Source organism: Sturnira hondurensis, unplaced genomic scaffold (genome assembly GCF_014824575.4).
Source record: "Sturnira hondurensis isolate 20B ecotype Veracruz unplaced genomic scaffold, ASM1482457v3 Scaffold0006849, whole genome shotgun sequence".
NCBI classification, from domain to species: domain Eukaryota; kingdom Metazoa; phylum Chordata; class Mammalia; order Chiroptera; family Phyllostomidae; genus Sturnira; species Sturnira hondurensis.
In genome coordinates, this window is record NW_028079480.1 from 2,083,188 (window position 1) to 2,111,082 (window position 27,895).

Sequence of the window (27,895 nt, forward strand, 5' to 3'; positions counted from 1 at the left end):
GTGCGCTCTCCTGTTCGGAATATGGACGGCTTGTAGAAGCAGTGCCACCAGATGACAGCAACAGTGTCCACAAGGGGGTCCTTTCCCCCTGCAGGCCATGCCTTTTACTTGCTTGTGCCTCATGCAAATCCCATGAGGTAGACACTGTCATTAGTCCCATTTCATAGATGAGGAAACTGAGGCTCAGCAAGGATTCCGCCGAAAGAGCCTCTAATTGGCTAGTTTCTTATCTGTGTGAATGTCTTGTCTCTCTAACTAGACTGAGTTCGTTCAGGGCCAAAGCTATAGGAGCCCTGTGCCTCCTGCTGGTGGGACGTCTGCAGACCAGCCCCCGCTCGCTGGGTCTCCACACAGACCTGCGGGCCCTGGGACTGGCTGGGAAGCACCCAGCCCTGTTGGTCAAGATGACAGGCTTGAGCTGGGTAGAGAGGGAGCCTGGAGCTGAGCCACTGGCCGGGGGCCACCTCGTACCTCTCACCGTTTCCTTCTCTCCTTTCTTCCACCAGGGAGCTCAACGGCAACAACATCACTCGGATCCATAAGAATGACTTTGCAGGGCTCAAGCAGCTGCGAGTGCTGTGAGTATGAGATGCTGCTCCTGCTCATAACCTCCTGTCTGGCCCCTGCCTTGGCAATGGCCTGTGGGCCCCAGGCAGAGCCCTGGCTGTGGGCCTTAGGGTTGTAGGGTTGTAGACAGGCTGTGAGTCAGTCTTGGGACACCCTGGGTGGGGGGTGGAGTGGAAGTGATGGTGAGCCCTGACCCAGAGCAGCCCCTGCCGCCAGCGTGGCTGAAGAATTGGGGGTGGTGGCATCACCGCCGGTCGTGCCACCTGGCAGGACCTGGGCTGGGCATGTGGGGCTGTCGTGTCTACTGGTTGTCTCCTGGGGTGATGGAAGACCAACTGAATCGTTAGGTGTGTGTCTTAGTTTGCCCACTCTGCTGACACAAAGTACTACAGAAATTTATTTTCTCACAGTGCCGGAGGCCAGAAGTCTGAGATTAAGGTGCCATCAGGGTGGGTTTGTGGAGAGACCTCTCTTCCTGGCCACCTTCTTGCTGTGTCTGCACACGGTCTTCTCTCTGGGTGTGTACCGAGAGAGGTCTCTGGTGTCTCTTTCTTACAAGGACACCAGTCCTATCATATCAAGGCCCACCCATATGACCTCATTTAGCCTTAAGTACTTCCCTAATGGCCCTGTCTCCAGACACAGTCACATCTGGGGGCACCGTCCAGTCTGAAGCAGCCTCCACAGATCCTGTGAGCCTGTGCCCCAGAAACTCCCCAGCAAGGGGCTGTCCCGGCCTGAGAGGGTAGGTGAGTGGGAGCCACTGAGAACTGAGGTGGCTTCCCTGAGTTGCCTGACAGTGGCTGATACTGGAGGTAGTGGGTGTGACCCGATGGGGAAAGGAGCCCTCCTCTGTGCCTCCTTTGTCATGCTGGGTGGGGCTGAGGGGTGAGGGGGGCGTTGACTCCTTCATCTCTCCTCTGCTGATCTCCAGGCAGAAGCAGCTAGCCATGCATGCATTCTGATTCTTCAATGCCAGACAGCTGTGGGGTCCCTCACCCCCTATTCCCGGGGCAGGACAAGAGTCTTGGGGCCTCAGTTCTTGGGGCTTTGCAACTGCAGGTCTTTGGGGAAGCTGGGGACCTTGTGGCCCCTCCTCTCTGGGGTCATAGCTGTCAGTTGCAGGGCAGAGATCTCTGCTGTTCCAGAACCCACGGATCTCCGGCCTCTTCCCAAGCTCCAGGAGTCTCTCTCTCTCCTGAACCTGAGGAAGCCCTCCCCCTCTCTGCCCAGGTCTACAGTGGGTGCTCCTCAGTAGTTAGGCCTTTGGAACCCAAGTGGAGAAAAAGAAGTGCCTGGTGGCAGCTCCTACCCCCTGCCCTGTCTGCAGCCTCGTCTGAGGTCCACATGGGAACACACAGCCACATACTTGAGAGAGGAGAAGGAAAAGAGCAGGGAGAAGAACATGCTCGACCATCTGAAAAACTACCATGCAACAGGTGGTCTGGGGGGAAACTGGCCCACCAGCTGGACACTCTGGGTCTCAGGGTGCACTGGCAATGAGGAGGTGCAGAGCATCACAGAGCTGGGTGGTTCAGCTGGCAGCAGATGGGGCCAGGCGGAGTGCGGGTGCAGGTGGAGGGCGTGTCGTCTGCCAACTGCAGAGTATACTGCATGTGTGGGCTTTCCCCAGTTGGCACTGGCTCCCCTCCCCCTGCTACTGGGCCATTCTGTCTGCTCTGCCCCTTGGAAACTTGCCCTCTGGGCCAAAGAGGGACCCGTGCGCCAGCAGCCCAGAGCCAGCCCCTGCTGCCTGCTGCTGCCTGAGTCTGGGCTTCCCCAAGTGTGTCTTGAAGCAATGACCCAGTGCTCTGGTGTCCTATGGCCTTCTGCCATGCAGGTGGCTTCAGAGGGGTCAGTATGGGGCTGGAGCTGCAAGTGCATGTTGCTGTCAGGGCTGGGTGGGCTGAGGAGCCCCAGTCGGCAGTCTGCAAAGTTGCGAGGAGATTTTGTGGGCTCTGGCCAGGGCTCAGGTCTGCACGCATTTTGGGCACGGCTCCTGTGCCACCCCCTGGTGCCAGCTGTTTCCAGGAGTGCTTGTCCAACACCCTGTACTGTCTTTGTCTTTGTGCTTCCCCAGGCAGCTGATGGAGAACCAGATTGGAGTGGTCGAACGGGGGGCTTTTGATGACATGAAGGAACTAGAGCGGCTGTAAGTACAGTGGGTGCAGGCTCAGCGGGGTGGGTGGAGGGGCTGGCCCTGTGGGGACAGGAGCAGGCTGAGCCTGGCAGTGAGGGTGGGGGTGGGGGTGGCTCAGGGACAGGCCTGCACACCCTGCCTGTCTTCTGCCTGCTGACCGACGCCAGGGGCAGCTGCAGCCGTGGAAGTGGTCACAGCCTCATCGTGAGATCACAGCAGAGAGAAAGCAGGAGACTGTCCTCACCTCACCTCTAAAGGCAGCTATTTTTATTTTTTCCCCCCTGGAAATGCATTATGGCAAAAAAGCCACACAGTCCAAAGAAGCTGAGATTTCCTCCTGTAACCTCATGCCCCAGGTGTAACCACCATTCATTGACTCGTGTGGCCTTTAGGAAGCAGTGGTGTGTGGAGGAGACCATCAGGGGAGTTCTAGGGGCCACTGGGGAGCCACGTCGTGGGTGCTCAGGGCCACAGCAGAGAAACCGTGAGGTGGAGGTGTCTCTGGTTTGCGTGGTTTGCTCCTTGCAGGGCTTTTGAGTTTTCAAGTGTGTCTTGATCCATTTTTGCATTCCAGATGGGCAATGACCAAACAAAAAGGTCCCTGGTACGGGTGAGGTGGAGGATGGGCACACACATTCAGGGTGGTCACCCATCTCATTTTTCTGCAGAGCTGTTTGGATGCAGGTGTCAAGAATTCTAAGGTTCATGCCCTGGCTGGTGTAGCTCAGTGGATTGAGCGTGGGCCTGTGAACCACACAATCGAGGTTCGATTCCCAGTCAGGGCCCATGCCTGGGTTGCAGGCCACTTCCCAGCAGGGAATTCACAAGAGGCAACCATACATTGATATTTCTCTCCCTCTCTCCTTCCCTTCCCCTCTAAAGATAAATAAATAAAATCTTTAAAAAAACCCATAAGGGGAAAAAAAAGAACTCTAAGTTTCATGCCTTTTGAACTAGGAATAATGAGAGACTAAAAAATGTATCTCTCAGGATATTCATCACACATTATTTAAATACAATAAAAACCTGGGGACAGTCATGCTGGTGGAGACATAAGCCATGCAGTCACACTTTGGAAGAACAGTGAAGGCCGTGGAAATACGTATAATATCACATGAAGTGGAAGAGGCAGGAAGTGACTTTTGTATAAATAAAGTCACCTTGCACGTGGACAGAATACAGGAGGAGGGAAATAATTGAGAATATTAACTCTCATTGCACTGATGGTGGGATAACAGGCGACTTTAATTCTGTTCTGTGTGCTTTTTTTATGGATTTTTCTTAAATGAGTTTATGATTATAGTTGCTACTGACTGCTTCACTCTGTGCAGGGCACCAAGATTAGCTCTTTCCTGCCCCTCCCCCAATGTCTCAGTCAATCCTTGAAGCAGCCTCAGGTCAGTGCTCTCTTGCGGATGGGACAGGGGTGCCCAGAAGTTAAGGCACTTGCCTTATGAAGTGATGATTAAGTGATTACGTGCAGGGGAGGGAATTAGAACGCGGACCATCTTGCCTCCAAAGCCTGAGCTCTTAATGGCTGTGTCCTAATGTCTCACTTTTCTCTTTTACATCAAAGAAAATAAAGAAATAAAAGGGGAAGGCTGTGGTTGTCTTGTTGCCTTCCTGTGGCCTGGAGGAAAGCCAAGGTGAGCCTTCTTTGACCTTCCTCATCTGGCCTAGAACTGAGTGATAAGGAGCCCCCAGAGAAACAGGTGTTGAGTCCTGTGTTTGTTTTCTTTGAAAGGCTCAGGACAGAATATACTACACGCGAGACCTGGCTCTGAGGGGCTCTTTCAGACCCAGCCCAGCTCCAGCTGCAGCTTCGGGACTGCCCTGCCCTGGAGGGGGAGAGAGGGAGGGGGTGGGGTTCAGACACACCTGGTGGCCCACGTCACGCCTGCTCCTGCCACCCAAGGCTGAGTAGGGCCCTCCTTTTTGAGTCACAACGTACCACTGCGGATTTTGTCTCTTTGTCCTCTTCCAGTGCCTTCCTTTATGGCTGCTCTGTCCCTGGGGGTGTCCAGTGCTCGCTGTGGATAGCTGGCAGCCCCTCTGACTTGTGGGAGACCAGTGGTGAATCAGTTAACCGTAGGTGTGGGGCGGAGTGGGGAGTCACCGACACCATGCATACTCTACACGCTTCGCTTGAAGTTAAAACACACAAGTGAACATTTATTGACCTTCTCCCCTGCCACCTTTCCCCTCAAGAACTTTCTTTTTCATTGTGAGTTGCTGATTGGAGTTCTGTCTTGTTTTCCTTACGGAAACCACACACAGGCATACTTTTTTGTGATATTTGGTTTTGGTTTTGTTAAGGTGGAGTGAGGTTTTTGAAGGGCCCTGGGAAGACATCTGGGTGGAGCATTCGGAATTTGCTTTATGACCCTCCTGTGCCCTGCACACCGTCTTTCGCGTGACCCAGCAGCCCTTTCGTCAGCAGCTTTCCTTTTACTGACTCCTTCCACAGCGTTCAGCCTGGTGTTCGCGGGGATGACTCTCTCTTTTCACACTGGCATTTTGTTTGCTTACCTAACAGCTAATTAACTTGTATAATTATAATTGTAAGTACCTCTGGCCAAACAGGTTCGGGAACAGACATAACTGGTTCCTGTAAGCAGTCACAAACCTGCGTGATTCTGGGTGGTGAGGGCCGGCTGCCATTGGCGTCAGTCCGTCCGGTGATGGGGGAGTGGAGCCCTCAGTCCCCCACTGGTTGAGGGGGGTCTGTGTGTAATGCAGAGGCAGCCGGGATGGGGAGCGGGGACAGGCAGGCTCCGGAACCCCACCACTACCACTCAGAGGCGACTTGGGGGAGTCACGCACTTCGGGACCTCCCAGTTCCCTCAGCTATCCAAGAGACAGTGCAACATGCCCTGAGCATTTAGGCACGAGACGGTGGTGGTGAAGCCTGCCCTGAGGGGTTGTTGTGAGGAGGGGAGGGGAAGGTACGGGGAGGTAAGGCCTGCAGAACATCTGTTCTGGTGCCTGGCACACAGTGAGGCTCCTCGGGACTGGCAGCCTCCACTGCTGTTGTGTTCTGCATAGCAACCTGCAGGCCCATCGGCATGCTGGGTCCCTCCTTCAGTGTCCTTTGATTTCCCACTTTAACTAGCTATTGGGTCCCTTTTCCTTTTAAGTGTTTTTCAGGAACTGGAGCCAGAAAAATGAAACCGTCTTGGAGAAAACAAAACAAAACAAAACAAAAACCAATGATTACCAGGCAGTGTAAATACAGGATTCATTTATTGGATGAGGTTAAGGAATTTGGAGCCATCTGAGGTCTCCTCCTGTTGCTTTAACGATTCTGTTGGTGTTTCCTTTTTTCCCCTAAGGCCGTGATGTGTTTCCCTAGTTGCTGGTCCTTTGCATAACACTCCTTGCCGCTGGACTAATTGTCTGTATCATGCTGGGAAGTGTACCTTTCTCACAGAGCAGATGAAAGGCGACCGACCTCCTAGGACAGACAGTTACCAACCTCAGACAGTTACCGCTGGCCACACAGAATTATATTTCTTCCTCCCTCCCAGCAAGAGAAAGCTCTTGCCCAGCTGGTTGATGGCCGTCTACCCCTGTTGAAGGGGAGGCTGTGCGAAACCCAGATCGTGCCATAGCTGGAAGGCAGGGGCCGCATTTCACATGAGTGTGTTGCCAACCTGGACCAGAAAACAGGTTACCTGGGGACCTTGTTGAAACTCAGACTGATTCAAAAGGCTTGGGGTAGAGCCTAGGGTACTGAGGCTCTGACTGGCTCGTAGGAGATGCCCTGCAGGTGGTCCATGGAGCACCATGTGAGCACCAAGGTTCTATAGTTTATAGGTGTCACATGGCCTGATGGGCTGGAGTCCTGCACTGCAGTGTCAGAGAATCAGTTGCCTGGAAGTCACAGGGTGTGAAGTACAGCGCAGGGAATGTCACAGTAACATTGTGATGACTGTGCACGTATGTAACGACTAGACTTACTGGAACGATCGCCTTTGTAAGCTGCATAAATGTCTACTCACTGTGTTGTACACCTGAAACTAACATAACATGGCAGGTCAACTGCAATAGAAAAAAATTAGAAAAAAAAGGGTGTTAGTTGCCCAAGGTGGCAGGAGACGTCTGGATGAGCGTCGCTGTGTTCCCAGGACAAGGCCAGGTCCTTTCTGTGAGGCGTCTGCTGGTCAGGCCGCATGCCAGCACCTGCCTCCCGCCCCTGCCTGTGTTTGTGATGCTGAAAAGCTGTCTTCCCGCCAGCAGGGGAGTTGAACATGATGAACATGCTGTTTGGCCATTGAAGATAAAGGGGGTGGTTCTCTGTTGCTTGCCATGGAAAGACAACCACCAAATTTTTGAGTCAGAAAAATGCAGGTGGCTGAATAGTTTTTCTTCTATTATTTGAGGCTTAAAAAAAAAGTTAAGCTTGAATTTCCATAAATAATTTAAAAATATCAACAAAGCTATTTTTGTTTTGAAAAAAGACCTAAAGCAAACAACAAAGTTAAACTGCCACAGAGCCAAGTTTGGATGACGGCAGTAAAGAGTCAAATCCACACCGCCAGTCCCACTCCATGAGGATACAGCCCACACTTCCAGTGTGGTCAGATATCCACTCGCGAACCGAGACAGACTTGAGTCAGTGCCTTGTCCGTCACAAAGCGTCTTGCAGGTGTCAGTGAAGGTGCTGAGGGGCATGGGAGGAGGAGATGGGAGGGAAGATGCTGTATTTTTATTGACTGCCCAGTCCGTGGCAGGCCCTTGGGGCGGGACTTTCATAATTGTTTTGCTCTTATTCTCTCCAAGCGGTGGATGGCAGGATCCCCACTTTACAGATGAGGAAACTGAGGCCCAAAGGAGTTGCTTTCCCTGAGGTGACACAGTGACCCTGTTAAGATCTGAACCCTGGGCTCTCTGACTCTGGATCCAGCGCTTTCTGAAAAGTCCTCTGGGTTTCCTGTGTTTCCGAGGCAATTTCCAACTCTTCCTCTCTCCTCCTTTGCAGGCGACTGAACCGGAACCAGCTGCACACGCTACCGGAACTGCTGTTCCAGAACACCCAGGCTCTGTCGAGGCTGTGAGTGCCGCTCTGTGGCCAGAAAGCATTCTGCGTGTCCTCACCCCTCGCCCTGTGGGAGGAGGGGCTGTGTGGTCAGTGGGGCGTGAACTTTCCCGTGACCCCCATGTTCCTCCCTGGGGAGGAGCTGCTCAGGGTCACGCAGGTCAGGCCTTTTCTGTAGGAAGGTGCAGGGCAGGGCACTGCTCCATGGCAAGCACCTGACAGAATCTGAAGCTCACCCAGTTCCACGTGCTGCCCGGTCACAGGGGTGGGCCCCCCTATGCAGGGAGAACCATTCCTACCCACCTCTCACAGCTTTTGGTAATCTGCCTTAGGTCAAATTTTATACATTCGGGTAAGCTCTGTTGGGGCCTATTTCTACTTTCAGCTCAGTAATAAGGTCTGTGAGTTTATTAACTGTGTGTGATGTGATACTCTTATTTGTGGTAAATGTGCTCCTTTCAAGTGTGGAGGGTTGCGGCTAATTCTGCTGCTTTGTGATTTGCCAGATGTGCCGGTAATTGCTCTACCACATGTTTCCTTCTGTGGGATTTTGGGTTGGACAGGACCTTGGAGGTTTTCTGAGAAGTCTCTCCTGCAGCTCCTGAGCAAAGGGCACTTTGGTCTTTGCTCGCTACCTCCAGAGATGGGAAGTTCGCCACCTCCCGGAGCAATCAGTTCCGTTATTAAAAAGGCCTGCAATTTAGAAACATTTTCTTAACTTTGAGCCCTGAACTTACTTTCTGATGATTTATGTTTTTTTTTCCTAGCTTTTCCTGTTCTTTCTGTATTACTTAGAACCATCATAAACGCCTGTTAGGTTTTTCAAGGGTTCACTAGGTTTTTGAATTTTGATTTAGAAGGTTTTTGAGCCCCTTAGTTTTGTCATTAAAAACCTGAAAAACAGCTGATGTGGCTCAGTGGATTGAGTGCCAGCCTATGAACTGGTTGCTGGTTCGATTCCCAGGCAGGACACATGCCTGGGTTGTGGGCCAGGTACCTGATTGGGGGTGTGTGGGAGGCAGATGATTGATGTTTCTGTCCCTCTCTTCCTGCCTTCCCCTCTCTCTGAAAATAAACCAATAAAACATTAAAAAAGTTAAATATAGACTATTTAGAAAATATGACAAAAGTTTTTAAAAAACCCAAAAAACCACAGCCAGCTCAGTGTGAGATGCCAGGCTGCTGGTTCCTCCCTGAAGCTTATCGGAAGCACCTAGTGGGGGGAAAAGCAGCAAGGGGTGCCATAGACACAGCAGGGCAGGGGCTCGGTGGGAGATGGCACCCTGGGGCCACCTGCACACTGAGGGGCCAGTTCTCTCCACCTCTGTCATGAACCCCAGACCTTTTGACAAGCCCCGTGGTCTCTGGGCAGCCCCAGAATCTGTCACCTGACCCTGCCCTCACGTTTTTGTCCTTAAGATGGAACTCTAATGTTTAGTGAGTTCCAACGGTCTCTCTGGTCACTTCCTGTTCTTCTTTTTCCTGGACTGGAGGCCTCTCCACGGTGACCCTCAGCGACCACCCTTTCTACTGGCCTTTGCCTCCTTTGGGCCAGAGCTGTCTGTGACAGAGGGCCGGGCACACCCAGTGGCTGCTTTCCCTCTCTTCCCCTGGCAGCTGAAGGCTCACCCCCAGCCTCTCTTTTCTATGCTGTTGAGGTCCTGCCGAGTCCCTTGAGCATCCTTATAACTAGTGTTTTGAACTCGGCATCTGATAGATTGCTTATCTCACTTGTTTAGTTCTTTTTCTGGAGTTGTGATCTGTTCTTTCATTTGGGCCCTTCCTCATTTTGGCACCCTCCCTGTGTTTGTTTCTATGTAGTAGGCAGAGCTGCTTTGGCTCCGTGTTTTGGTAGTGTGGCCTGATATAGTAAGTGACCTGTAGGGCCCAGTGACATAGCCTCCCCTCTTCCCCAAGCTGGGTCCTCAAGAAGTACCTTTTGTGTGGGCTGAGTACACCCTCCTCTGGTAGTTGAGTCTTGGCTGCTTTGGCAGATCAATGGGAGGAATTTACCCAGGCCAGTCAGGTGCAGGGACTGGCTGTGACCACTGACCACCAACCTCCGTCGAGGATCACTGTGTGGGGCCAGGGTGCTGGTGCTCCGACGTGGTCAGTAGCTGTCCACTGGGTGCATTGGCCCTGGGATTTCCCAGGTCTTGCAGGTCAAGTTCAGCCCCCACCTGTGTTTTGCTCAGAGCCACCCTGCCTGAGCTATAAAGCAATCTGAGGTGGCTGCTACTTGTGCTGGGCTTGGAGATTCCCAGGTGAAGTCAAGCTGTGAATCTAGGCTGGCTGCTGCTAATACCAGGCCTGGGGCCTACCGAGGCTAGCTGCTGCTTGTTTGAGAAGATTTAGGAAGTTGTGAAGCAAGAGCCAAGACCAGCCATTCATATGGAAAAGCCACATGGGTGGGCCTGTAAGTTGGTGGGGCAGAACAGTGTCAGCCAGGTTGACGGAGTCTCAGATATGGTGCCAGCTTGCCAGCTCTGTGGGGAGAGGATTTAGAAAAGGGACAATGGCCTCTGCTCACCTGGATGAGCAGTTCCTCCTTTTATGCCGCTGGTGCCTTTCAAGCTGCTACCCCAGTTCTGGAGCTCAGAGGGACTGAGTCTGAGTAAGTCGGTGTGTGGGTTCTATAAGAACTGTTTGGGGCTCCAGAAGTGTCTTCCACTGACTTAATCCCCACTTGTTTTTGCATCCAGAAGTTGTGGGGACTTGTCTTCTTGCCACTGGTACCCTGGGCTGGGGGTGCCTGATGTGGGGCTGGGCCTCCTTGCTCCCGAGATACCCCTCCCAAATTCTTATGCATCACATGTGAGTGTGGGACCAGCCTGTTCTGCATCTGCACCCCTCCTACCAGTCTGGGTAGATGTAGTTTCTTTAACTTCGTAGTTGTCAGACTTCTATTCAATTTCTGACAGTTCTGAGTGATGGTTGTTCTGTATTTTAGTTGTAATTTTGATGTGGTTTTGCGAAGAGGTGACCCATGTCTGCCTACACCGCCATCATGACCGGAAGTTTGCCACAGCTTCTTTATCTGTTCACCTTTGCCCCACCCCCTCCTCCCTTATTTTATTGACCTGAGTATCAAGCATTCCAAAACGTCTCTGTTGACTCTCCCAGTTGGTCTGGCTGAGGAGCAGTCAGGCCTTCTTGGTTCGGAACCGTCCCTGCTGCTCCCCTCGTCCACCCCTGGAGGCTGGGGAAGTAACGGCCGGGATGGGTATTATCGTAAGGGCACAACCGGCAGACCCACTGGCTCCCCGGGACAGGAAGTGAGGTACAGCTGGGACTGGGAGTGAGTGCGAGGGGTGTTTCAAGTTCTTTTTAAATATCTACCTCACTGTTCCACTCCTGCCTGCACACTTGTGTCCTGCGTGTGGGCCACCTCTCAGCTACACCGTGCCTTCGGTTGGCCTTGGTGCTGACTCCTCCCTCCTACTTTCCGTGGCCTCAGAGCTCAGGTCCCTGTAATGTCTCAGGTCCAACTCTGGATTGCTGGGGAAGAGAATCCGCTTGGCTCATGGTGGGTCAGGAGATCACCCTGGGCCAATGAGCTGTGCGGGAGCTGGTGGGATCACCTGCAGTCGCATTATGGGGCCCCCTTCCCTTAGGAAGCGGGTGAAGGGAAGGCAGTGCTCAGCTGTTCGGTCTGTCACCTGCTGACCTGCCCTCCCCTTCGAGAGATCCATTACTAATTCTTTCCATCTGGAGCAAATCGGGGACTTCCCTGCAGAGGCCGTTATGCTGAATCAGCATGAAAACGAATTTGGGGGAGACCAAACGTGCAGGGTAAGGTGTAGTCGCAGTCTGTCAGGTGCTGAGGTCCACGTTTCAGCTGCTTTTGTCTGTGTAGCTTCCAGGAGTTAAAGTCCTGTGACCGGTTATTCTTCACTAGTGTTGCCCCTGCTGTTGGGTTCGTCTGCCCATTTCTTTCTTTACGTAGGACCTATCGGCCAGAGGGGTGATTTGCCTTGGACCACAGAGCAGCTTGGCAACAGGGCTGGAATTAATCACCGGGCCTGCAAAGGTCCTTAAGGGGCTTAGACCTTGACCTAGAAATCTTGTTGGGGACTCTATTCTGGGAAATAATAAAGCCTGGCACAAACTTGTCCTATGCAGCATTATTTAAAATACTGACATATAGAGTATTTCTACATTGAAATATTGAATGTTGTAAAGAGTGTAGAAACAACCGAAATGTCTAAACTTGGGGGAATGGTTAAGTAAACTATGCTATACCTACTTGATGGAATCTTCGTGTCATCATAAAAAATGGCCTTTAGGAAAGACGTAAAGTGATGCATATGTTTGTGACATCCCAAACCAGGCTGCAGAACTGTACAGACAGTATGACCACTAAACGAATCACCCCAAAGAATGTACACACACACAATGACTGTGATGCCACCAGGGGCTGTGGCAGGCGACTTGTCTCTTCTGTGCTTCCCAGGTGTTCTGTAAGAGCATGTGTTGGCATGTTTATGGCCAACACCTCCCTGTTTTTATAAGCAATGAAAAGTTTCTATAGTTTGCGCTCAAATGAATGCCAGATTTGCCAAGCAGGGATGCTTCCTCGGTCCCTGCTGAGCCGTTCGCTCTTTATCAAGTGAAGATACTGTCTACTTCACAGGCTGTTGTGGAGGTTAAAGGGAGGTACGACCTGCTCTTAGGTCAGATGCAAACATTATGGCACATAGTAGGTGCTCAGGAAATGTTAGGTGAACCCCTAACCCCTCTGGGCATTGCCCCAGAGGGCGGCCGACCTGACCCGAAGAGGTGGCCCAGGCTGCCCTGCATGCTCCCTCTGAGCATGTGTCCCCTGCTGGTGGCCTGTCCACGCCTCTGCTTCTTGTGGCAACTCAGCCTCACCTTTCTTAACCAGACTATCCCCTTGCTTCGCTGGGATCTCCCCCAACAGGCTTTAGTGTTTTCCATGAGAGGCTTAAGCATACCCACAGAGGCACCTGCTGGCTGGCATGCAGGCAGCAGCTGGAGTGTGGCTGGGCGCATCGTCGCGCAGGCTCAGGAAGCTGACCGAGGGCTCCGCCCAGCTCAGAGGCTTCAGAGGGCCCAAGGGGCCGAGCCAATGTAAACTCTGGGCTGTCCGAGGCTAGAGCTCATGCCTCCATGGCATCGATCCACCTCCTGCACCTGCTCCCTACTCGTCTACCTATCTCCCCACCTGTCCCTCACCCCGTCTACCTGTCTGCCATCTATCCGCTGCCTGTCCACACTCCCACTCATCTGCACTCCACTTACCCATCTACCAACCACCAGCCAGTCCATATACCCCTCCATCCTCCGTGTCCTCCCCCCTACAACTCCCACCTGCCCATCTGCCCATCCATCCGCACTTCCACTCACCCACCAACCCCCGGGTACCCATCCAGCCCTGCCCTTCCACCCTTCCCTTACCCATCCACCAACCCACATATAGACCTGCCCACATGCCCAGCTCTGCCCCCATCCCACAGCCGCCCTCCCACCCACCCACGTTTAACCCCTTCCCCCTTTCTGTTTGCCTACCCACCACCTGTTCACCCATTCACCCAACAGTTACTGGGGGCCTCCCGTGGGCCAGGCACTGTTCTAGGTGCTGGGAACTACTGGGGTGACAGCCGTGTGAGAGGCTGGCGGGGCGCTGTCTCTCCAGGAGGTGAGGGCTGCAGAGCTCTTTGGGGAGTGCTCTTTGAGAGCTGTTCTCCGACCTACCAGCAGGTTGGACTAGAATGAGGGACAGATGCTTCACTGGCTGGGCCCAGCCGCCCGTCCTGCTGGAGGCTGTTGTAGCCTGGTGGCCTGTTAGCTGGGTGTGGGGTCAGCTGCAGTACCTGAGCACGTGGCGAAGTTTCATGGATGCCCCCAGGGCCCAGCCGTGTTGGAACCTGGCTGCTCCTCTCACAGCAGTACAGCCCAGTCCTCACCCAGCTTTGGGGGCGGAGCACAGGGAGTGTGGGCCCCTTCCGCCCCACGCCTCTGTCCTCCCAGCTCTGGGGAGGGGTCTCTCCTGCTGCTTTTCTATCTGTCTTCCTGCTGATTGTATTCCCTCCTCATCCACAAGCCGCTTCTGGAAACCCAGTTCCTCCGGGCTCCTTTTTAGCCTTGAAACCAATATGTGTCCTGACAAGATTGGGCTTTTGTGTCTGTGCAGGGCCTGGAAGGGGTGGGGGTGGGGGACTCAGGGCAGCCCAGGGCACTTATTTCCCCTTATTTATATCCCTGCTGGAAGGACCAGGATAACTCATTAACAGGGCCCTGGTGGCTGGAGAGGCAGGGAGGTGGTATTCTGCAGGAGCCCTGTTGAAGAATGCCTGACCCTGCTGACCCCGTCCTGGGCTGGGTTTAATTAAACTGTCAGCACTGGTCAGAAGAACAAAGCCTGCCTTCCCGTCCTGGTCCCCAGCCCCCACCAGAGGCGGGAGGGCATTCTCCGCTGAAATGAAGAGCTGTTAAAAATGGATGTCTTGCCTCCAAGGGAAATTACCCGAGGCAGGAAGGTGACCTCGCTATTGTGACAAGTCCACTCCAGGCAGCCGCTCTGCGGAACTGGACCAGCCGAGGACCCTGAGCATGAGGAATGGGGCGCCTGTGGCCTCCCCTCCCTCGTCCAGGGCCTCCTTCCTGCCAAAACTGCTGCCTCAGGATGCAGTCGCTCACCCTCCAGACTTCTCTTTCCCCAGAAAGGGATTTCATGTGCTTCCCCTCAAGAGACACTAAATCTGTGAGATGTTTCTGTCATTCATGAGAGAAAGAAGCTCCTCGCTTGGCCAATGTGGGAAAGTCTGGGTTGAACAGACTTCTCCATTGCGGGGGCCTGCAGCCCCTTTAAATCTACCTGTGTGTGTGTGTGTGTTATAAATCAATCCCCTAGGGGGCATGTAGGTGTTGCACCACCCAAACGGATTTGACCTGAAACTCCTGGAAGTTTTTTAGGGAATACCTAGATCTTGTGAGTCGAGTATTAGGTGACTTGCTGAGGTCTCACACAGTACAGGTCAGAGCTGAGACTTGAACCTAGGTCCCGGACCCCAGACCCATGCCCCTTCCTCTACACCATCAGACCTCAAATTAGCATGAGAGTCAGCTGGGGGGGTGAGGGGTGATTAAAATGCAGATTCCAGGGCACTAAGATCTGGGTGCCTGAGTGAGCAGGTGTGAAGGGCCCAAGAATCTGCATTATGACCAAGCTTCTCTTTATCTGGCTCACACTTTGAGAAGCCATGCCCCAGCATGCTTGCTGAGTCCTTGCAGGGCACCCCTCTGCGGGCACAGCGGCTGTCCGCCTCGGTGTGAGAGTCACGCTAACAAAGACGCTACCGAGGGCAGAAGCTCCACCTCTCTCATCGATGCAGAGAACAATTTGGGGATTACGAGTTGGCAATTACGGAGCACTCTGAGAAGCCAGAGTGCTTTCCAATCATTAAGCCTGTGCCTGCTGTCAAGGCTCAAGTGAAAAAGGCAAGTGTCCCGCTGGGCCGGCCCAGGAACCTCTGCAGAAAAGGGCAGCCGGCCTGAGCTTGACACCCCCCGTGCCAGAGCTGGCTGACGTTCCCAGTGTGGATTAATGTCCTGGCCGCAGCCACTGGCCTGTGGCTTCCCCCACCCACACCGGCTGCCTCTGAGCCCTAGAGGCCTTCACAGATACAGGGCACGCAGGGTCTGAAGGAGCCTGGAAGGACGGCAGTCGGTGGGTCCCCCCCAAAGAATGAGCCCTGCTAGGGAAGCTTTATAAGGACTCAGAGGAATGACAAGCTGCCCATCCTCTCCGAGAGCATTACAAAAATCAGCGGGGAACAAACGGAGTTTGTAAGCCTCCAGAAGATTCTGAACAGAGTGTGTGTGCATGGGGGTGGGGGGTGCTGTTGTGAGTAACTTTCAGGAGAGTGAGGGTATCTTAAAAGCTATTTTAAAAACTATATAAATAATTTTGCTATGGCATCGAACATCTGGAAAACAAAGAAAAGCAGAGAAAGACAAGACCATTGCTGGGCCAGTGGAAAGGTCTGAGCTCAGAAACCAAAGAAGGGAGGGAGGAACCAGTGAGCCCAGTGAGGGAACAGGGAAATGATTCTTATGTAATCGCATCTGCAGAGCCCCCCTTGCCACACAAGGTAATGTTCACAGGTTCCAGGGATTAGGACATGGGCATCTTGGGGACCATTACTCTGTCCACCACACTTCCCCTGGAGGACAGGAGTCCGGAAGCCCCGGCTGGCCCTTCCCGGCCCAGGGCTGCGGAGTGGCGCACATACCGTGCAGCTCCCTGAGCCACCTAACAAGGGCGCCTCTGGGCACCTCTCCCAGCTCTTCCATTGGGGTAGGTCCTCGGCACTGAGTCCTCTCTTTTCCTCCAGTGACTGTGGTTACTGATTAGCTGGGGGATTCTGGGCAAGGTGTTTCATCTCTCTGCACCCATTTCCTCATCTGTGAAATGGGGCGGGGCTGTTGTGGTGATTACAGTGGTTTTTATGGCGCACCCAGTGCAGGGGCTTTGAATACAGCATCATCACCCCAACCCTCCTCCTGGAAGCAATGGAGGGATGGGTGGACATGCCCCATCCAGCCACATTACTTGGGCAGTAGAGGACAATCTGCTGTCCTAGACGTCTACATGGGTTGTCCCAGGCTGGTGGGCTTCTCGGCTCCTGTCTCCTCAAAGCCTCAGCAGGAGGTTCCAGGCTGAGCAGGGGTGAGGGTCCTGATGGCCTCGTGGTCCCCTTGTTGCGCAGGTCCCCGCGCAGGGCCTGCCCTCCGTTCACTGCCTGTCTTCTCTGTGCGAGACAGAGTTTCTTCCCTCACTTTGTGTTTTGCCCGAGCTCGCTCTGACTTTGGCAGGCAGCGCAGCCTGTCGCTGGAGAGTTTTGCTCATGCTGTCTCTTCTTTCTTTGGTTTTATAGGTGGTAGATGAGATAATGACTTCGTACAAATGGGAAAAGAATTTCTACATCTTCTTTCTCTGAATGCATTCCTCAGGAGCTGACTATAATGTAGAGCTCTTTATTAGATTAATTTGACAGGAATATTAATGTGGATTGAAACTCATTACATTTAGATTCATGAACTGTAAGGGCAAGATTGAAAGAAATAAACACTTGGAGATGGTGTATTACCTCTTTATGAATTCTTGATCGATCTCTGCTTAATCTAATCTTAACTTGAATGTTACGCTTCTTAGCCTCAAAAGTCCTTCCTAGAACATACACATAGTTTTATGACTTTGGGACTTCAGGTGAATCTTGTCATCAGAAGTCCAGAGGGGCAGCAGAGGGTGTCATGTGTAAGTCATGGGTGGTATTGATATTTCTAAAGGCTCCCAAACTTTTGCTGGTATATCTCTAGCTCAATTCTGCTTCATTGAAATCCAGGTTCCCCTGTGTCCTTCCCAGTTTGGGGCTGCCCTGCCTCTCGTCTTAACCATTTTTGAGTATAAAGTTCAGTAGTCGGCCCTGGCTGGTGTAGCTCAGTGGATTGAGTGCGGGCCTGCGAACCACACGATCATGGTTCGATTCCCAGTCAGAGCACATGCCTGGGTTGCAGGCCAGTTCCCAGCTGAGGGACTCACGAGAGTGAGTCATACATTGATACATACATATCATACATTGATATTTCTCTCCTTCTCTCCTTCCCTTCCCCTCTAAAGATAAATAAATAAAATCTTAAAAAAAAAGTTCAGTAATCGGAGCTTCAGAATTTTTTCATCTTGCAAATCTGAAGCTTTATACCCATGACCTAGTCCTCATTTCCTGCACCCCAGCCCCTGGTAACCATCGTTCTGCTTCCTGTCTCTGAATTTGAGTGTTCTAGGCACCTCACAGAAGTGGAGTCACATAGTATTTGTTGTTTTTGTGACTGGCTTATGTCACTCAGCATAAAGCCCTCAGAGTTCATCCGTGTTGCAGCATGGGACGGGATGTCTCTCCTTTTTAAAGCCAAATGACAGTCCAGGTGTGCATGCACCACGTTTTGTTCGCCCATTCATCTGTCTCGGACACTTGGATTGCTTCTGCCTCTTGGCTGTTGTGAGCGATGCTGCCGTGGATGCGAGTGTGCAGCCTCCTCCAGGCCCTCTGTTTGGCTCTGTGTGTCTCTAGAAGTGGGATTGCTGGGTCACATGGCAGCTCCGGTTTTAGTTTTTCCAGGAACCGCCATGTTGTTTTCCCTAGTGGCTACACCATTTCACTGATACGGGTTTTCTCTCTGTGTGTTTTATAGCAGCTACACTAATGTGTATGAGGCAATATCTCACTGTGGCTTCGATTTTCATTTTTCTGGTGATTAGTGATGTTGATCATCTTGTTATATGCTTCTTGGCCATTTTTAGGTAATCTTCGGGGAAATGTCCACTCCAGTTCTGAGTGGTGGGACTCAGTTGTTTGGGTGTCATACTACAAAGTGAAAGGTCACTGGTTTGATTCCCGGTCAGGGTACATGCTTGGGTTGCGGGTTCAGTCCCAGGTCAAGGCACATACGAGAGGCAACCGTGCGATATTTCTCTCACACCAATGTCTCTCTCCCTCTCTTGCTCCTTCCCTTCCTCTCTCTCTAAAAATGTATGGTAAAATCTTAAAAATGAAATGTCCATTCAAGACCTTAGTCCATTTTGAAATTAGGTAATTTGATTTTTGGGGTCATAAGATTTGTTGAGACATAAGAATTTTTAAAAATGTTTTGGGTATCTTCTTGCATTCCATGGTTGCCTTTTCATTCTGTTGACTGTGTCCTTTGATGCACAGAAGTTTTAAAGTTTGATGTAGTCCCAAATGTCTATTTTTGCTTTTGTTGCCTGTGCCATAGCCAAGAAATCACTGCCAAGTTCAATCTCATGAAGCTTTCCCCATATGTTTTCTTCTAGGAGTTCTATACTTTTGGGTCTTACATTTAGGTCTTTGATCTATTTTGAGTTAATTTTTAAATATGGTGTAAGATAAGGGCCCAACTTCATTCTATTGCATGTAGAAATCCGATTTCTCAATTTCAGTTGTTGAAGAAACTGTCCGTTCACCATTGGATGGTCTTGGCCTCCTTGTCAAAGATCTTTTGACCATATAGGTGAGGATTTACTTCTGGGCTTTCGGTTCTATTCCATTGGTCTATTCGTCTGTCTTTATGCAGGTACACATTGTTTTGATTACTGCATCTTTAAAATATGTTTCTGAATCAGGAAGCGTGAGTTCTTCAATTTTTTTTTTGTCAAAATTGTTTTGGCTCTTTGGGGTCCAGTGATGGCATTTTACTTGGAAGCACAAGGGACCTGTCACAGCAGAAGAGAGAGTCCAGGACCTTAGACTTTGGGTTCAAATGGGATGAACCTGTGCATGAACACACTGGTGATGATGGAGAGCTTGCTACTTTACACGACAGGCGGCTCCTTGGTGGGTAGCTTTGACCACTAGGAACCGTCACACTAACCTTGACCTGTTTGCCCAGTGATCTCGGTGAGACTCTCTAGAATTGTGTTCCGAGCAGGAGTATGTGCCAGAATCAGGTCATTAGTGTATTTCCTGGTCATTAGCGTATTTCCAGGACAGATCTGAGAGCCTTGCTTCTAGGAAGCCGTAAGGCTGAAACTGTCCGTAGATTCCTCCGAAGGTTCAGAACTATCTCCAGAATCTCTGTGGGCCCCCTTGTTCTCTTCCATTTTCCCCAGGCGGCTTGGTGAAGGAGTGGCCCCCAGCACCTTCTTGCCTCTTGGTCCTGTTTGGCCTGGTTTGCTGGGTGGGCTACTCAGGAGACTCCCTTCAGAAGCACAGAGGCGTAGGTGCAGGAAGCTGCTGGAAGCCAGCAAACTAAGATGCTTCAGGCAGGTGGCAGTTTCCCCATCTGCTTTCCAGGAAGCCAGACTTTCCTGTCTGTAAAGGGCCTCTTGGGATGGGCCAGTGGGAGTGGGGGTGGGAGAGGGCCTGGGAGGAAGCACTCTGAGGGGTTTGGGGCTCCTTGGCTCAGTGCGATGGAAATGAGCCCTGGGAGCCAGGACACTTTGTGTCAGGGTTGGCTCTGTCTCCGTCTGGCAGTGACACCTTGGACCAGTCATCAGTGTCTCTGGGCCCTGTTCTATCATTTTTATTATTGGATTGGATGAGCACGCAGAGGCATGCTGGGCAGGTTTGCAGGTGGCACAAAATGGCCAGGGGTGGCCATGTGCCCAAGATGACAGAGTAAGACGGAGGAAGATCTCCACGAACTGGGCTGGAGTCATAAGGTAAAATGACATAAATGTGATAAATACGATCATGACCTTGAAGCACAGAATGGGAAGGCCTGCTCTGGCGGTGCTCGCTGTGAACGGGGCCTGGGGCTTCCAGCTGAGGATGGGGCGAGGGTTAAGGCTAAGTGGCTGAGAGAGTGGAGGTAGCAGCCTCAGGCTGAGCTGGTGAAGTCGAGGCGCCCTCTTCAGGGGAGGGGACAGGCCTGTTCTAATATGTGGTGATTTGAGCACATGCAGGGAACAGTGTTTTGTAGCGGGATCTATGCTTTAGTGTAGGTGGTTGTGGGGAAAGTTACCTACAGTGGACAAGGGCAACTAACATTAGGAGCCAGGTGGAAACTGTTTCATATGAGATATAGTCAAGGGGCCTGGGGCTGTTTGGTGTGATAAAAACAAATGTAGAGGAACTCTGAGAGCAATTTCAAATCTGTGTTCGCTCCAGAAGCAGAACTGGGTACTGTGGGTGGAAGGTGTGGGGAAACGGATTTTGTTCTGAACACAGCGGGCTTCCTGAGGAGGGAGCTGCCAAGCTGTGGGCTGCTCTGTGCGTCACCACGTCCCTGGGAGAGTTCAAGGAGGGGCTGGATCCCAGTGTGGCAGGCCTGTGTGCCTGAGAGATGGGGCAGCCTGGCTTTGATGGGCTTGGGTGGCTTTAGATGCAGAGCTGTCTAATCAGGGGCACTCGGAGGACTTGCAAGCAGGGGAGAGGCCTGGTCCAAATGGTGTTTGGGGTGGATAATCTGCTTGCAGATGCATGAGGCTGGCAGATGGTGGGAGCCTGGAAGGCCTCTAGCCCAAGCCCCCGTGTTGGAAGCTACCCTTTACAGCAAAGTGCTTCCAGCAAACTGCAACAAAATATTTACCAGACCCCAGATTCTGGCTTGTGTTTTTGTGTCAAATTTGGAACAATAAAAATCAATGAGTAGCTTTGGAAATAGTGTCTGATCTGCAACAGGACACAGAAGGTTTGTCCTTAGCGGAGGTGCTCAGAGGAGGGGCTTTCCCCAGAGCCCCCAGCCCACCCCACCGATGAGCAATGACTCATTTCCCCTTTGAAGTCCAGGCGTTGTCTTCGGAGCCCTGGTGTTTACACCCTCTGCTGCTTCAACAAAGGGCCTTCTGTCGGTAGATCTGGGAGGCCAAGCAGGGAAGGGTCAGAAAAGGAAGGTATTGACTGAATACCAATAAGAAGGGGAAGTGTGCTCATGGACGACGAGGGGCGCCGGGCAACTGGGGGCCCCGGGCAACTGGGGGCCCCTCGTGCTGTGCAAACAGAGTGGAGAATGCCCTTCGGTGGGTGCCTTTTACTAAAGGGTCTGGGGCCCTGGAAGAGGAGAAAGCAGGGACAGGAGCGAGTGAGGAAACATTTCACAATTGGGAGTTGAAGCTCAGCCCCTTGTTGGGGAGGGTGGGCCAGAACGTCACAGGGTGACAAAGAGGCAGTGTGGCCGGTGACAGTTAGGGGAAAACACATGGCAACTAATGGGGTGGTAATGGGTGGGGAGGAAACCTGGGAAAAGCTGGTACAAGAAAGCTGGCACATAAATTCTGGTGGCGTGACATCCCCCTTGGCAGGGGGACAGGGGCCACTCTTTCACCCTCCCATAGATGCTCTGGCTCCCGGGCCTGAGGCCTGAGTCGGGGATGGATGGAAGGGGGAGTGCCCGCAGGGCCGGGGAGAGGAGGGCAATCTGCAGAAGCCAGCGCCCCAAAGCGGAGGTTAGAGGCTCCCATCGCGCGTGAGCAGTGGAGGGGTGATGTGACCCTGCGCGAACCTCCTACCCCGGCCTGTGTGGCTGCTGTCACCCCAGGGCACTCACCTACTCGCCTGCGAGAGACTTTGCACCCAGGCCAACTCTCAGGAGTGCTGGGGCCAAGGGCCCAAGGCCACATGTGCACACAGAGACTGACCTCGAGGACCCCCCGAGGTACTCGGTGGAGGCTCCCGGACCCCAGGACTTCCTGCTCACTGCCCCAGAGCTCTGCCCCCCTCTTCTTGGAGACTCCACGGGACATGTCAGGTCCTGAGGGGACAGTATTTATCACCTGGGAGCTTTTGGAGGAAGCCATCGAGTAGTTGGAGCTGGACTTTCACAAGTTCTATGAGATTCCTGAATGACCGTGGCATCCTGGAGCCCAGCATGGTGGCTTGTGGGTGCAAGTTTGAAATTTTTGTCACAGACCAACCATTTTTTATCAAGGTCATATTCTTTTCTCAGAAAACCAAATGAAACAGCCTTGGCCAGGTGGCTTAGTTGGTCAAGCCACCTGACCCAAGCCAGGCCCTGGGTCCTCACTGCCAAGCTGGGGAAAGAAAGTGACGCTCAGGAGGCCAAGGCCACCTCCAGAATTCTTACCCCCTTCCAGAGAGCTGCTCGCTTGGGGAAACTGCAAGTACTCAGGTGCCTGAAGCCAGCTGCTGCTTTGCAAACATCAATCGTGAGTTGGATTAAGAATTTCGCCCACAGCAGAAGCCTAGAAAGAGAGGATCCCAAAGTGCCCCCATCGAACGTGGCAGTCCTGCACTAACTCTCCAGATACACGCCTGGGGACAGGGGCACCCCTTTTCTCTCCCTTCCTGAATGTGTCCTGAAGGTTATAAAGAAGAGAATGTCGCATGCACAAATAAACAGATCAAAATCCACTTCGCTGTTTTGTTTTCTTCTTTTTTAATCTTTACCTGAGGATATGTTTATGGATTTGGAGAGAGAGAGAGAAACATCAGTTGGTTGCCTCCCATACGTGCCCTGACAGGGATTGAACCGACAGCCTTTTGGTGTATGGGATGACGCTCCAACCAACTAAGCCAGCTTATCACAAGCCTGCCACTTGCAGTCCTTTGTCCGGTGTGGGGATAGCAGGATGCATTAGATATGGTGAAGGGCTTGGCTGGAGCACTGAGCGCTGGTTCTGTGGTTGCTGATTTCTCAAGTGGGTGATAGGCGTGAGCTGTGAGAACCTGATGGCTGGTTTGCAGCCTGGCCTTTTCTGTCCCCGTGCCCATGGAATGAAAGAAAGAAAACGGAATGTGAATAGAACCAAGGGACTAATAGGAATGAAAAATCATATTTCACAGGGACAAATGCACATACATCAGTCACACAGCTGTTCAAACAGGAACTTCCCCACACTATTCACCTTCTGTTTCAGATACACCGAAATGGGGTCACTGCACCTGTGAATCTCTAAAGGCAACTGGAAAGCAAATCAATTTCCTACAAATCATTAACTCCATCGATGGGAAACAAAGAACAAGAAATCATTTTCGGCAGGGGCAGGTCCTTGCTGTAAACTGTGTGAATGAAGGCTGGGACTCATTTATTGATGATTTTTAATAGCCTCTTTCGCAGACAGCTGGACATGGCCTGAGACCTCAGTAGTCCCTCGGGGAAGGCTGTGGACAACTGGCGGCGTGAACATCGACCACAGAACTGCAAATGGCTTTGTCACCGGGGTTCCCTGCAGGAGTGGTCCCTTGCTGGGATGCGCCATCTGTTGATGGTGGAGGTGCTCGCAGGTGCCAGCATGCGTTTCTGAGGGTGCAGGTGCCTGGGAGGCCTGTGGAGGGCTGGGGGAAGTCTTTGTGCTCCCTGCCGTTTGCATTTGGACTTTCTATACATCTTCTGGTGCCACCAAGATGAACAGAGTTGAGAATCAGACGTCACAGAAGTTGAGAGTTTGGACTCTGGAGTCCAACAGCTCAGGTAGTTACTATCTGATTGACCCGAGCAAACTGCTTAATCTTGCTTAGACTCAGTTTTCTCATCTGGAAAAAGGGCACAACAAGAAACTATTTTAAATTGTTGAGCTGGGAATCAATAAGAATTCTGGCCCATGCTTGATGGAGTAAACCACCAAGAAACCTTACGGTTCTGTTTTTCCTGACAGTGGAGCCCCAGCCTCCTGAACAGTAGGGGGCGCAGGGCAGGAAAGTGAAACACCTGCACGTTCATTCCCCGTTATGTGTCTGAGCCTTGTTCTGTTCTTGGAATACGTTAAAGCAAAATCCCCACAGATGGTTTCTTGATGATTTGTAGTTTGATTTTGTCGTTGTTTCACACAAAGATAATTGGGCAGCCGGTGGGACCGAGGTTCTGGAAACCGGGTGTAGAAAGCGAACAAGGTGGAGTTCCTCCCAATGAGAGAAGCGAGGCGTGACGACTCTGTGCTTCAGTCAATGTCTCCTGACTGCGGGGCTCTGTGAAGAATCCCCTTTATTATTTAGGAGGAGGAAAGCATTCTTTTTAAAGAAACGAAGTAAAAATGTGTTTGTTTTTAAGGCTGAGCAAGGGGACTGGAGCTTAGTCAGCAAAAAGCTTCTCTTTTCTCCTACTTGACTTCCCTGGACATCCATTTGGTCCAGGTCAAAAGGATGCCGGTCTTCACAGCTCATTTAACTCGGAGAGCATCAGGCTTTGTTGCGGCTCTGACAGTTATCCGTTTTGACTCTAACAGGGAGGGCTCAGCCCTGGTCAATCTGTTCCAGTCCCCAACCCCACTGTGAGTATCAGCTGGCATGGGGCTGAGACACCTTCCAAGCTCCCGCCCTGGGGCATGTCATGTTGTGCCCCGAGGGTGCAGTGTTGACTTTTATATACCGAGCATGTACCTCCAGATCTTGCAAGCTCAGAATTGGGGTCTTTGTTACTGTGGGCACGTCACTCCTTTCTGCTCATTTTGCAGCTTTGGCAGCCCTCAGGGTGTGCAGGTCGTGCCTGCCGTGTGTTGTGGAAGTCCAACAGAGAGGGTTCACCTTCAGTTTTCATTTAAGAAGGAGAAAGGTTGTTTTTATTCAGGGTATGGTTTTAGGAGTGGGTCCCCATCCTTTATTCTTCACCAATGCCAAGTGCAGGTGCTGACGCCTTAGGCTAGCCAGCCCTAGCTTTCCATCCAATATTAAACCCCATCACCCTGAGGACCCCAGAGATTCAGAATCCATCCAAGGGCCTGGAGTGTCTCTCGGCCATCACCATCCCAGGGTGTGGCGCTTCAGTTCATAGGGGGTTTTTCTGGATGGCAGACAAAATAGGATTATACATTAAGATGCCTAAGGGAAGCACCGCGGGCCAAAGACCCACTCCCAACCTGGTCCCGGCCGAGCCATTTTCAGAAGCAGCAGGCAGGACGCACCAGTGGTATTAAATGTGCTTCTGCAGCCCTCTCTCCCTGGCCAAATAGCCCCTCTGGGGACAGAGCCCGTCAGTGAGAGGCCAGAGCGCAGGGCTCAGGGAGAGCTGCCGGGAAGTGGAAGGTGCTCCTGAGCTGACTGCATCCTGCCTGGATTTACCTCTGCTCAGATTTCAGGTTTGAGGCCTTTTGCGTCCCGAGGTCTCCCTGCTGCCCAATAAGCCACAGCTGTCCACCTGGGCGTCCTCGCTGCTGCTCCAGTTCCCAAGGCATCAAACTCACCCCGGCCTCCCTTTGCTGATTCCTGTTTGTGAAGGGATTTCTGCCTCTCATCCTCCATGTACGCTCAGTACACTGGGGTGTTGAGAGAGGGCTTCAAGTTCAAGTTCCACTGCTGCCATTTCTAGCCACATAACTATGGACCAGCAATGTAACCTCCTGAACCTATTTCATCATCTGTAAAGTGGGGGTAAAGCAGACCTTTGTTGGGGGGTGGGAGTGAGGAGTAGGGAAGATAGGGCCTGGGTCTCTGTCAGTGTCGGTTCTCTCGAGGGCAGCGGCTGCTCTGTTGCCCTGGCCCTTCAGGTCCACTGCTGTCTGCAAGGGGCTTCCCTCCTTGGGAGGAGGATGGGATCCCTGGTCCCTCCAGACTGTCCCAGGGAGAAGCTGCTAGGGCCCTACAGTGCATGGACATTGGGCCTCAGTGTTCAGAGACACAGGTTAACTGGCTGTTGTGTTACCATCGAATGAAAACATAGGCATGCGCGCAAGGGGTGGGGAGGGGAACACAGTCCCAAGCAAGTTATTGAAAGATTTTTATTTATTTATTTTTGAGAGTGGGGAGGGAAGGAGAAAGAAAGGGAGAGATGCATTGATGTGTGGTTGCCTGTAGTGCTCCCCCTACTGGGAACCTGGCCTGCAACCCAGGCATTTGCCTTGACTGGGAATTGAACCTGCAACCCTTTGGTTTGTAGGCCTGTGCTCAGTCCACTGAGCCACAGCAGCCAGGGCCCCAAGCACGTTATTTAGACAATGTGCTTTGCAGGCTCTTAGCCATCTGCAGTGGGTGCCAGTCAAATTCATGCCTGTAAGTCTGCAGACACAGGGCTCTGTGGGCCAGCTGTTGGCCTCTGGCTTTTTTTGGGTCAGATGTTTCATTGGTAACACACTTAACAAATATTTCTGTGCCTGCTTCGTTCTATCCTCTGGAGGAACAATGGTGAGAAAAAGAAGGATGCGATCTCTGCTTTGCAGAGCCTGTACGTCCTGTTGTGGATGGGGGTCAATGTGCACTAGAGAAGAAGTTCTGTTCAAATTTTAGCTGGCCGAGAAGCAGAGCAGTCAAATGCTTTGGTCAGTAGCAAAGCAGCGACAAGAGCTGTGCAGGGAAGGACTGCAGATCTCTGGGAGCTCTAACAGAGGCCCTGGCGCTGGGGTGGGGCAGGGCTGGAGGGAGGAGCCAGGAGGCCTCCCAGCCACGGGTGCTTGAGCCCTGCCCTCTGACTGCCTGTTCACTGGAGCTGCTTGGTCTGATCGTGTGTCTGTCCAGCACAGGAAGGTCAGATGTAAGACACCTGGGGTCTCGGTCCACCTTCACCAGCACCCCAGAGAACATGCCGCCCTCCTGCTTCAACACATCCCTGGCCTTGGTGTCTTCTGACTGTAGCTCATTGGCTGCCCGTCCTTTCCCTTGTCTGTGGTTTGGAACTAGGCTTGTGCCTCTGGGTTAGGCACCCACTGTCCCTCTAACCTGGGCTCTGAGCTCCTACCGCTGCTCCCGGCCCCCTCTGCCACCAGCATGGCTAAGCTGTGAGCGCCCTGCTGCCTCCCGGTCCCGGCTGTGGCAGAACCTGTCTGTGACGCCACTGGCCTCGACTCTCCTGCAAATATCCCATTTGCAAAAGAGGAGCCAAAGCCCTTCCTCCCTTCCTGACCTCTTCGGGGTGGGAGGCAATCCAGAGTCCTAGAGGCTAAAACAAAAAAGAAAAGAAGAACATGACTCAAAATGCAGTTGATTGACGTTGCAGAAGTTGCCTTGTGGGTTTCAGTCAGAGGAACTTTCCAGAGGAGCAGTACTCGAGTGGATTTAAAAAAATGGGACCCCCTTTTCCTAGTGTGTAGGCAAGAGTTATTTCACAGACAGCGAGCGACCTTGGCAACATACTAGCATTCACTACAGAGTTCCTGGTTTTGAGAGGGGGTTTCTGAGGCCCTCCTTGGGGCTCCATGGGGCTGTGAGGACCTGGGGTCATCATTCCACTCCATGAAGTCCAGCCCTCTTGGGCATCTGCAGTTTGAAGGGCATGAGAGGAAGGGCCCAGGTCAGCCTGGGGGCCTCCTTGGTCTCATTCAGGCCGCTGTGGTTCTCTGCTTCCTTTGGGAAAGGGGCGGCACTCCAGGACCGGAAAGTGGTCTTGAGAATGACGGTATGTGGTGACCCCTGCCAGGTGCCTGTGCACTCATCACTCCTCATGGCACCCACTCTGGGTCTTCAAAGGGGAAAGAGCATGTCACTTGCAGGCAAAAGGTGACCCTGAGAGGTCACCAGAACAGAGGTGGGAACATCGGAGTCAGCCTGGGAACGAAGGGCAGTTCAGGTTTGGAGTGGAGGGCTGTGGAGGGGCAAAGAGAGGCGGTGAGTCCCCTCAAAGGGGCTTTTGTCTCATTAAGAGGCTGTTAATCAAGCCCCAGGTGGGTGAGCTCTGGCTGGCCTGGGAGACTTCCTGCGGCTCAGGGTTGGGGTGGGGCAGTGGGCATACCCTTGTGGCTCGAATGTCCCTCCGGACTCCGCCGGCAGGAGAGGAGTCTCCCCAGC

At 52.4% G+C, this 27,895-nt stretch overlaps 1 protein-coding gene across 1 annotated transcript in view; it reads left to right on the forward strand.

Moving 5' to 3' along the window:
* The window catches only part of SLIT1 (slit guidance ligand 1), a 152,122-nt gene that overhangs the window by 17,748 nt on the left and 106,479 nt on the right, over positions 1 to 27,895 (forward strand). The window contains exons 2-4 of the mRNA XM_037050831.1: positions 507 to 578; positions 2,648 to 2,719; positions 7,689 to 7,760. Of these exons, the coding sequence (XP_036906726.1) occupies positions 507 to 578; positions 2,648 to 2,719; positions 7,689 to 7,760 (216 nt within the window). The remainder of the gene's footprint in view (positions 1 to 506; positions 579 to 2,647; positions 2,720 to 7,688; positions 7,761 to 27,895) is intronic.